This window comes from Lampris incognitus, chromosome 11 (genome assembly GCF_029633865.1).
Source record: "Lampris incognitus isolate fLamInc1 chromosome 11, fLamInc1.hap2, whole genome shotgun sequence".
Classification (NCBI taxonomy): Eukaryota; Metazoa; Chordata; class Actinopteri; order Lampriformes; family Lampridae; genus Lampris; species Lampris incognitus.
In genome coordinates, this window is record NC_079221.1 from 4,930,701 (window position 1) to 4,942,204 (window position 11,504).

The 11,504-nt window shown below is 46.1% G+C and overlaps 1 protein-coding gene across 1 annotated transcript; it reads left to right on the forward strand.

Moving 5' to 3' along the window:
• The first annotated feature begins 4,824 nt into the window (after nucleotides 1-4,824).
• Nucleotides 4,825-11,320, forward strand: LOC130120802 (Golgi reassembly-stacking protein 2-like). The gene is made up of 10 exons (XM_056289551.1): nucleotides 4,825-5,204; nucleotides 6,451-6,531; nucleotides 6,669-6,872; nucleotides 7,266-7,352; nucleotides 7,442-7,572; nucleotides 7,763-7,892; nucleotides 8,061-8,193; nucleotides 8,499-8,585; nucleotides 8,734-8,850; nucleotides 10,024-11,320. Exons 1-10 carry the CDS (start codon nucleotides 5,142-5,144, stop codon nucleotides 10,305-10,307), a joined length of 1,317 nt encoding a protein of 438 aa, XP_056145526.1. The 5' UTR covers nucleotides 4,825-5,141; the 3' UTR covers nucleotides 10,308-11,320.
• The last annotated feature ends 184 nt before the right edge of the window (nucleotides 11,321-11,504 follow it).

The following is an 11,504-nucleotide window of genomic DNA, read 5'->3' on the forward strand; positions in this document are numbered from 1 at the left end:
ACCGTTTCACCTCAGGAGGATTATTTCTCCGACCGTTTAACCCTTCTGTTGGGTCTTACGGGTCAAAAAGGCCCGTGACAGTGTTTAACAGCAGGGGGAAAAGACTCTACGTGATATTTTTCAACCTGAAATGTGACGACTTTTCCTCAAGAGACCCCAACATTAGAAAAAGGGAAACACTTGTTTTTGTTCATATTTCCATGAAAGCTGTACACCACTAGGGTACTAAGATTGTCTCAGGGTCATGACCCTGAGACATGTCTGGGTCGTGTTCGACCCTATAAAAACGAGGGGTGTCCGCTGATTAAATGCAGTCTTTCTGCACCGTGAAGAGGGGAAACCCCAGATAGTCACACAGTTTGTCATGAATGACAGGTTGGTGCTTCTTGCAAAATAGATTTGGGGTTTAAGACTAAATTAAGTGGCTTTAATTTAGAGGCTTAATGAAGGCGGGTCATAAATGACCCTTAAGACAACCCAGATAGCAAAATTGCTGTGGCCCGGACCCGTCCCACGCCCGACACGTCATCCGGCCCACGTGCCATGTGAAATGATGGCACTTGGGCGGTCCGCTCCTGTTTGCCAGATCTGGGCCAGAACCGAGCCATAGCAACGCCGCATGTGCCACATATTTGCCAAAGGTGGCCATATTTGTTTTGTGATATTTGGGCCATATTCACCATTTACCACACGGGCCACTTCAGGGTCACATCCAGATCACCTGTTGCCCAGAGCACCGCATCTTTTCCAAAAAAGGCCCACATTTGATTTGGCATATTTGGGCCATATTTGCTATTATACATGTGGGCCACTTCAGGCTCCCATCCATTTTATCAGGGCCAGAAGAAGGCCATCAGTGCCGCATCGTTGCCTGAAGTGGCCCACATCCGGGGCAGTATACAGAATGTGTGGACAACCCAAGGGTGAAAGCAGAGAAGCGGGTGTGTCATCGGTTATATTTCGCCAGGAAAAGACAGAAAAATCTGCTCCCTAGACTGTCACACGGTTCCCCTTGTAAGACCAAATGAAATATCCAAGTCCTTTCATTTTACAGGGTGCAGAGAAGCGCTCGGACTCGTTTGACTATCGTTAGCCAAAAACCGATCTCCTGTCTGCACATTTTAGTAGCCAATCCAGTGACCGTGGCGACTGATTGTTACTGATGCCGAGAAACACCATCTGTTTTCCCTGTCGGATTAGATGACAACAGGACGAGGAAAACTCATTTCCCCCGAGGATTTCACACCGATCTTTCCTGTACGTGTTTAGATGGCGAGGTAGCCGTGGCCCGGGAGGAGGATGCATAGGTCAGCTCATGCTGACTGACAGGACAGCTCATGATTGATGAGGAAACTCACGGACCTGAACAAGTTTATTTTGCATTATGTGATAAGCCCGCTGCACTACAGAGATATTCAATGGGGTGTCCATTAATCTTCTTCTAAGCCTATGTGCTTAATGATAGCCGTGATGACACCCCTTATCGGAGTTTAATCCCAGAGAACCCCTCATCCTCTCCCACCTGCCAGGCCTCACTTCTGCACCAACGTGACTCGAAACTGAAACGAGGCCATTCTCAGCAAAGGCTGGTCTCGGTTGTATCGCTCAACTGTGCTGTTGTAGCCACGAGTTTCCGGGAGGGGGCGGTGGTCACTGAGGAAACGATTATGGGTCATACTTCCGGTGTTCGGCGGAAGCAGCATCACAGACCGGCGGCAGATTTGGCTGAAGAAGTGTTGGCTATTGCTGTTCCGTGTTTTAAAAGAAAGAAAGACGATGAAAGTTGTTAACCTACATAGAAACGCACAGAGCCCTAGAAAGAGGGAGTTGCGTCAATGAGGGGTCAGAAGGCGAGGGTCACGTGGTTCACGTAGCCGCCGAATAGTTCCAAACGAAGCTTGGCGGCTCATTTAAATCGGTGTTTCTCAACCGGGGGTCCGCGGACCCCTAGTGGTCCGTGGTGTAATTGCAAGGGGTCAGTGAAAATAAAATATCTTTTAAAAAAGAGATCCTATGACATTTATAGAAATAGGATTATTTTACTCAAATGTGACTGAGACCTTTATCTACCTAAACTATAAAGGGTAACGGGACTTTTTTCTCTAATTACATCTGTTTCACAAGTGTAATTTATTGTATTTTAATAAGAGATCTCGCTCCCGTTTGCATTGTTAAAAGTTACTGCATAAAATTTCTGTTGTTACATATATCTGAAAGTTACTGAATACATATTCTGTTTTGTTACATATATCTGAAAGTTACTGAATACATATTCTGTTTTGTTACATATATCTGAAAGTTACTGAATACATATTCTGTTTTGTTACATATATCTGAAAGTTACTGAATACATATTCTGTTTTGTTACATATATCTGAAAGTTACTGAATACATATTCTGTTTTGTTACATATATCTGAAAGTTACTGAATACATATTCTGTTTTGTTACATATATTTGAAAGTTACTGAATACATATTCTGTTTTGTTACACATATCTGAAAGTTACTGAATACATATTCTGTTTTGTTACATATATCTGAAAGTCCGCGGACCCCCGGTTGAGAAACACTGGTCTAGGGTTCTGTAAATGCATAAAAGATACGTGCAGGCTCAGACTCGGCTCTGTGTCTGCTTTTAGGTCGTTTCCAGCATCCTTAAATAACACCCGGCCCACTTTATTGCTGTGTTGGTATTGCCTGCGAGCTTTTTACATGGCTCATCGCCTCCACCACCACCACCACCACAGGCAACGTACTCAACAAAACAGCTAAAATGCTGCCGTACGTGATACGAGACCACTTCTTCCCCTCGTCTCCCCAACCATCAATTAAGGACGGCAAAGGTGTTCTCATCTCACCATTTTTGAGCTCCGTCAGGTGGTGTTCCCACGTCATCAGCTGGCTAGATCGCTCTAAGGCGGGTAGCGTACCGTTACCATGGAAAACGCCGGTTCCGGTTCAGTGACAGGACGCGCCGGAAGTCGCGCCCATAATTCACACACGGCATCGTGGAGGCTGGGAATAAGGTGGGTAAACATGCCGACACTTCACCGGCTGAGGAGCTGAGTATTCTGATCAAAATGTCATACATTCCGTTTTTAATCGCTCGAGTTACCGACACCTACAAAGCCCCGCCCCAGCTGGTGGACTACAGTACTGCAATGCGTCAATTATGAGCCGGAGACGAGCGTTGAATTCTCGAGTTTATTGGGTTTATTAAACCTTTCAAAACTGCGTCTCCCTCCAAAAGCGAAAACCACAAAACCAAACAGTGGCCCCCGGCCAGCCCCGCCCCCCTTCTGCTCCACCAATCACAGGCACGCACACTGGCCGACGTGACATGCCAGCCCCGTCATTGGCAGACAGCAGGGGGACCATAGACTGAAAAATATGCAATTATTTTTGATGTAATTGCCGTGGGGTTCTGCTCAGCTTTTAAAGGGTTATAACCTGACAGAAATGAACATGAGTCGCTTCAGACGCATCAGAAACGCTTTGGACTCTTTCACCTCCTGCAGCAAGATTCTGCTGGTCTTCTTCCATGAGGGGTTTAGCTTGTTGTATTCTAAACAATTGTATCAATAAATAACAAAGTGAAAGAAGTATCCTTCAAGGTATTACATCGAATTTACCCTGCTAAAGAAGTCTTGGGAAGATTTAAGCTAGTGTAAACTACTAATAAGACACGTTAGCCCCCCTAGCTAACGGGTCTGACCCTTTAGCCGAGCGGTTAGCGACGCCGCCTTGTGGTGCAGTACACCTCGTATCGAGTCCCGCACCGGGCAAGAAAATAACCGGTTACATTAAGTATGGAATATACTTGTGTTTTTGTTTTGTAATTCAGCGAGAGAAACTGTATTTCATCTGTTTTTTCTCTGTGCCCATTCAAAGTTATTTTGGACTGATATGCAAGACTTTATAAATGGAAAATGGGTACTAATGTACAGATTCATGCATTTGATGTGATGTTATATTTAGTGTTTTATGGGCTGGGCAGCAATATTACCCATGTTACTCAGCTTTTGCTTATTCTTGGGGAATTCCACAGCCACCGATCTGCACGGTCTGACTCCAAACCTGCTTTCGTCCATCCACGTGTTGCTGAACTCCGGCAGCATGTCTCCTGCGGTGCGGGCGATGCGGGTTCGCTTCCCGGCCGCGGCACTTCTTGTGGTTGCGTTGTCCCCCGTATTCGCTACACTATAAAGCAGTGTTTCTCAACCCAGTCCTCAAGGACCCCCTATCCTGCATGTTTTCGTTGCAACCCTGAATAGGTGCCTGTTTGTAGTTATTCAACCAATCAGCAATGAAGTTTGTCAGACGTTGCACAGCTTGCATAATTAAGTGCTGCGAGATGATTGGTCGAGTAAGTACAAGCAGGGCTTCCTATGCAGGGTTACAATGAGGATCTGCAGGATAGGGGGTCCTTGAGGACTGGGTTGAGAAACACTGCGCATAAAGACTTTTTTTACAGAAAGTACATTTCATTTGAACTCCGAGACGACTTGAAACGAGTGGATTTTGAACTCCCCTTGTCTGTACAAGTCTGTTTTTTTTCCGTCTGTATGACAATTTATACCTGCCTGTCGTCAAGAAAACTAAAGAGAGAGTGACTCCGCTAATCAGAACTCCCCCGCGGAAACGGGACCGCCTTGTAAACGGTCCTTGAGCAAGGCAGCGTGGGGGTTGTGGTGTATTGGATCGAGCACTCGGTGCTCGATTGTGTTGGCCTGTCACCACTACTGAGTTCTGTAATACACCGGTCGAGCCTAGTAGTGTGTGACGTCTCCGTCAGTAAAGATCAGACTTGTGCCGCATCCTCGTCTCCGTGTACTTCTATATAATAGTGATTAAGTTAGTAACCCACGAGTAGTAACACTACAATAGTGTACATAAGAGAAGTCACAACATGGGGTCAGACGCGGGAGAAGAGGATATGAACCCGCGTATCCGAAAGAACCCGGGTCCACTCAAAACCGATCGAGGACGGATCGTCCGCGACACCGACGTCGAAGGACGCATGCGCGGCTGTCACATGACCAACACCGGAAGTCAGCGCACCGTAGGAAGCGATCGCCTCCGCTCCGCCGAGCTAGCGAGCTAGCCGTGTTTAGATTAGCCGACGGAGAGACGGGGCGAGATGGGGGCCTCCCAGAGCGTCGACATACCGGGCGGAGGATCCGAGGGCTACCACGTGCTCCGAGTAAGGCGCCTTATGGCGGCGTGCGGGGACCGGACGGGGGGGGGGGGGCGCTGCCGCTAGCCGGCTCGCAGACGTGTTTGACGGCTTCGCTCTGGCGCCGAAAAGCAACGTCTTAATTAGACGTGGTGCGAGGTGGGATTTTCCACCATATTGGCCAATATGGCCAGTTCACCGACGGCTCGCTGCCTTTCTCTCCTTCGTTGCGCCGCCCTGACCGGTCTCCTAGCGACGGGCTGTTAGCTTAGCAGCTATGACGATGATCCACCCACATGTCTGACCAACAGTCTCGAATGACGTCACGTTTAGATTTTCCTCGCCGTCTTCTGGCTTTAGCACAGAATAGTCGCAGTTTTGAGGGTTAAAAGTGCTACGTAGCCTCGCCAATGTGATAATAATCACAATAATAATAACAATAATAATAACAATAACAACACCCAAAGGAGGTGAATCGAGTGCAGCTGGACTTGGTATATATTGCACTCGATTCAATTCCTTTGGCTAGCCATGACCTGGACGAATGAGAACATGCACAGACAATAATGATGATGATGATGATGGTGATGGTTAGTAGTCCCAATAGCACGTAATAATCCTGTTAAAGCATGTCACATCCCAATATGGTCACCATGATCACTTATCAAGCAAATTGCCTCGCCAATGTGATAATAATAACAATAATAATAATAACAATAATAACATCCAAAGGAGTTGAATCGAGTGCAGCTGGATTTGGTATATATTGCACTCGATTCAATTCCTTTGGCTAGCCATGACCTGGACGAATGAGAACATGCACAGACAATAATGATGATGATGATGATGATGATGGTTAGTAGTCCCAATAGCACGTAATAATCCTGTTAAATCATGTCACGTCCCCATATGGTCACCATGATCAATTATCAAGCAAATTGGGGAAAACGGAATAAGAAGTATCCTTGGTACGTTTAAACCTGATAATCCCAGGCACACCGAGTTGTGCCCCCCTGGCCCACGGCCAGCAGGCCCCCGGATGTCCCTCGGCCTCTTTGTCGCCTTTATACCAGATTAACCGGTAGGACTGTGTTGGGTTAAGGCGTGTGCTGTCCTCCTCAAACACATGCAGGGTTTGTGCTGAAACATTGGCTGAACTTTGCGGTCCTGCTGTTTCCTGGCCATGCTTTTAACCCTTTCCTGTTGTTTGGGAATGACACGTTTTTACAGCCGATCAGGTGTCTTTGCTTTGACCTCTGTACCGATTTTGCAGGTGCAAGAGAATTCCCCGGCTCACTGTGCAGGACTGGAGCCCTTCTTTGATTTCATTATTTCCATCTGTGACACTCGACTGGTAATGTAGTCGCACGTCACTAATAACACTCTCAGCAGTTGTCACTGCCTCTGCTGTAATGGGTCGTCATGTTTGTTTTATTTCATCGTTAAGGCCGCAAGTGATGTGTACGATATAACTTTATTTCCCTTCGATAGAACAAAGACAATGACACCCTAAAAGAATTGCTGAAGGTCAATGTGGAGAGGCCTGTCAAGATGCTGGTGTACAGTAGCAAGACACTAGAAGTGAGGGAAACAACTGTCACACCCAGCAACATGTGGGGAGGTCAAGGTCTTCTGGGGGTCAGCATTCGCTTCTGCAGCTTTGAAGGAGCCAATGAACATGTTTGGCATGTGCTGGTGAGTGGGCTGTTAAACTGTTCTGACACTGAAGTGGTGCTGAAATATGTTCCAGTTGTGAAGGTCTGATAGAGTTACAATTCCTCTGCTTCGAAACAAACGTGCTCCAAAATGTGAAGCGCGTTTGTTTAGTCTGTCATACAGTGTGTCTTGTGTGTCTGTGCTGCACCTGCGGTCTCGTTGCATTTTGTTGTTACATTTTGTTACTTAAAGTGTGTAAAATATCGCGTGTTGTGAAACAGTCGTGTTCTGTGTGGGTATTAATCTAACAATGCATAATGACTTTCCTTACATGCCCGTTGTATTTTCTGACCAATTTTCACCTGTCTGTCACTACGAAGAACATTGAGCACCTTGACTTAATTAATGGGCTCCGGTTTGTTTTATGTCCAGGAGGTAGAGCCAAATTCCCCCGCAGCCCTGGCTGGTTTGAGACCTCAAACTGACTACATTATCGGCGTTGATACAGGCATGATGGAGGTACTTGCTAAATTGGCTGTTGATTTAAAAGGGACTTCACAATGCTGACAAGTTCTGCTGCTGCCAACTTTTTTCCCCCTTTTCAACAGAGTGAGGATTTGTTCTCCCTCGTTGAAACCCATGAAGGCAAGGAGCTGATTCTGTACGTGTACAACACTGACACAGATAACTGCCGCGAGGTGGTCATCACTCCAAATAGTGATTGGGGCGGAGAGGGCAGGTACGGCATTGATCGTCTTTGGTCTTAGCTTCTTAGTGTCCCAATACCTATTGCTGTTGTCAGGAGAAAATGTCGTAACTCAGTTTTTATGAGCTTTGGACTCATCTATATGATATTTAGTAAAAGTTGGCCTTTTGTTGAGGTCAGGGTTTTAAACTGACAGCAGAGCTAAACAATTCTGTGTTTTTAGTCTAGGCTGTGGGATTGGCTATGGCTACCTGCACAGGATACCTACATTGCCAGTTGCAGAGGGCAAGATCAGCTTCCCTGCAAAGGCTGCTAGTCCAGGAGTTTCTCCGCTTCAAGATGGCTTCACAGAGGTAGCAGAATGAGTAAAACATCTCTTTGGTGTGAGAATCAGTATGAATAAGCTCTTTGATCGGTGCAGAAAATGGTGATTTGCTGCTTGTCTTCCTTTCCACTCACTGAAAGTATTATCTGGAGGTCTCCTGCGTTCCAGATTTTCTGAGAAACATTTTGTTGTGCAGGTTCATCTCTCTGCTGTCAGTTCCACCGTTTCATCCGCTGTGTCTTCCTCTGTGAATGTTGGATTGGAACAAGCTCTTGCCGGTCTGTCAGTCAGCACAACCCCACCCACTGTGCTTAGTGCTTTGCAAACAGGTACTCTCTCATCTGCTATCGAGCAAAATACATCATTCAAACCCGTGTTGTGACCTTGCAGAGATGAATTCAGTGAACTTCTTGACATGGACTTTCCCGGTCAAGTCAAATTTAAAATGAACATTGGATCTTTTCATCATGCAAATTTTAAATAAACTACAAAAATAAAACAGATGGCCTTTAAGGAAGAGAAAAAGTAGTCGGTAAACTCGAAGTCGTTGGTAAAGAAATGTTGGTTACGGGAAACTTGATGATGCAGAGATGTTGTGAATGTGATGTTTTTGGCTCTCCTGCTGCTTTTGCAGGAGCTCCAACTGTACCAGTGCTGCCTACCGAGGCTACCCCCTCCCTGAACGCTCCAGCATCAGCCAGTCCCTCCGTCATATTACCAGGCCAGTAGAAATACAATTTATTGGTCCAAGATGAATGAAGAGATTGTAGCTACTCCGGCCTGGTGCCAACATCAGCGGGTATTTAAAAGCAAGCTGGTGAAAAAGTCATACATTGCATTGTTTAAATGGCCTAATCTTTAATGCACAGGTTTAATGCCCTTACCTGGAGGCCTTCCATCCCTTACCAGTTTACCAAACCTCAATATCACCTTAGCTGACTTGGGCAAAGTATCGCTACCTGGGACAGGTGAACTACAACCAACAGGTAATTTAATTTTCAGAATTTTCATGAACGGTGCTCCTTATTGTGCCTGGGCTGGATTTACAACAGCCTGTGCAGTGACTTGTTTTCCAGAAATCGGTGTACATTGTAGAATTTTGTCTGTGAATGTTCTCATTCATCCAGGTCATGGTTATCCAAAGGAATTGAATCAAGCGCAACTGGACTTGGTATATATCCGTGAAGACGTTTCGCCTCTCATCCAAGAGGCTTCCTCAGTTCATGCCTTTCTGACTAGACCAAGCTGGTCTGACTGGCTGCTGATGAAACTCAGATATTTATCCTCTTTGGAGTTGTTATCAGAGCTAATGATGTCCATGGGTCTTTGTGTTCCGATGTTAAGCAGCGATGTTGGTTGGGGGTGTTAGTTTCGACTTCATTGTTCAGTGGTCATGAGAGTGGTTGGAGCCGTTAGTGAGCGACTGTTGTTCTTGGAGGCTAGGCTTCTTGAGTCTCTGGGGTAGAGATGAAAGGACGGCATTGTAAGTGGGAGATAGGTGGTGTCGCAGACCTCCTCCTCTGTTGAGGGATGGTTTTTAGTTTCACATAGATGGCTTCCTTCACCCCTCTTTCAAACCATCTATCTTCCCTGTCAAAAATGTGCACATTGCTGTCCTCGAGGGAGTGCGTCTTCTCCTTTAGGTGTAGATAGACTGCTGAGTCTTGTCCTGAGGAGTTTTGCCTTCTGTGTTGGGCCATCCGTTTGTGTAGTGGTTGTTTGGTTTCTCCTATGTACAGGTCAGTGCAATCCTCATTGCATTGTACAGCATACACCAGATTGCTTTTTCAATTCCTTTGGATTGTAGAATTTTGCATATATGAGGTTGAAAGTTAATTTTGATTGGAAGAGCAAGATTCCCTACTACATCAGGATCATTTCCATAAGTTGTTGCAGTTAAAGAAACACTTTTGGGGCATCTTGGTGGGTCAGTATGTACCGCAGGCTTAAGCCGAAGCATCCTGGTTCAGGACCTTTGACCGTGTCATCCTCTTTGTCTTATATTTCCCGTCTAACTTCACCTAACAGTCTAATAAAAAGCAAATATTGCCGAAGTAAAAATTTCATTTTTTTTTTTTATCATGATAGCAACCCTTTTGATGCCATTGTAACTGTTTGGTGGCAGTTGTATTTAGTGGTTTGGGGTTTGTTTCCCACAGGTTTCCCACCACTAGGCCCTCTACCGCCTCTAAACCTGCCTGGCATGCTTCCCTCTCAGCTGCCGATGGTGCCTGGCCTTACTCTGCCTCCACCTGATTTTGTTCTCCCCATCGCAACAACCACCGCAGCCCCTGCCGAAAAGACGCCAGCGGCCTCACAGGATGCCGCATCTCAGTCAACCACCATCCAAAAGGTTACTAGTTCACCGATCCAAATTCCAATCCCGGCGTCCGTGGTCACTCCCGAACCAACAGATATCGCGGTGTCTTCAGAGGCTTCCTAGCAGAGATGGCGTCTAGCATCTTCCTGTGTCATGAGCTGCTCTCAGAAGATGTGCCTTACACAAAGGGTTTACTGGGGACGGTGGGACAAAGAGCATTTGGTAAACTGCAGTGCCGTTTGTGGAAAAACTGGCTGCTGAAAAGATCAAATGAGAATTGGAGAGAAGAAAAATGCAGACTAAAAATCACGTGGGGCAAAACAGCAGCTCAGAGGTCATAACTCATCGCAACACTTTATTACCGGGCTAAGGCAGCACACCACCGCCACCGGGTGGACGCGCTCAACCGCCAACTTGTTGTAAATTTGGGCATCACGTAACATAAGATCATCAGTATACCAGGAAATATTTGTAAATATTAAGGATGTTTTGCATTTATCCATGGGGTTAAAAGTATTGAGGGCTTGTTGGGGGGGGGGGGTTAATGTAGAGAGTTTCTTGAGAAAGCAGTTTTGTTCGCTGCAATTCTGTAGCCTTTAAATGTTCTGAATTGCCTTTTGCTGTAAAAATATATAGTCTGTAAATTCAGGCTTGGTTGATTAAATGAGTATTTTCTGTACTTTATACTCTCGCTCTCCTAAATCGCTGGTTCTCTTGGCTGAACACACCCATAATCTTGAGTGTGACACGGACATAGTTCAGAAAAATACACGAATTCAAAGGACTGAACCCAAACAGCCAGCTTTGCTTTCCTCTTCAACTACTACTGCTATTTTTGGCTGCTCCCGTTAGGGGGCGCCACAGCGGATCATCCGTTTCCATCTCTTCCTGTCACACCAGCCACCTCCCTGACCACATCCATAAACCTCCTCTTTGGCCTTCCTCTTCTCCTCTTCTCTGGCAGCTCCATATTCAGCATCCTTCTCCCAATATACCCAGCATCTCTCCTCCACACATGTCCAAACCATCTCAATCTTGCCTCTTGCTTTATCTCCAAACCGTCCAACCTGAGCTGTCCCTCTAATATACTTGTTCCTAATCCTGTCCTTCTTCATCACTCCCAATGAAAATCTTATCATCTTCAACTCTGCCACCTCCAGCTCCGCCTCCTGTCTTTTCATCAGTTCCACTGTCTCCAAACCATATAACATAGCTGGTCTCACTACCATCTTGTAAACCTTCCCTTTAACTCTTGCTGGTTCCCTTCTGTCACACATCACTCCTGACACTCTTCTCCACCCACTCCACCCTGCCTACACT

Coding starts and splice junctions, on each gene's coding strand:
- LOC130120802 (XM_056289551.1), top strand. CDS start 5,142: ATGGGGGCCTCCCAGAGCGTCGACATACCGGGCGGAGGATCCGAGGGC. Junction 7,893..8,060: donor TTCAAGATGGCTTCACAGAG/GTAGCAGAATGA, acceptor TTTGTTGTGCAG/GTTCATCTCTCTGCTGTCAG. Junction 8,194..8,498: donor GCTTAGTGCTTTGCAAACAG/GTACTCTCTCAT, acceptor CTGCTTTTGCAG/GAGCTCCAACTGTACCAGTG.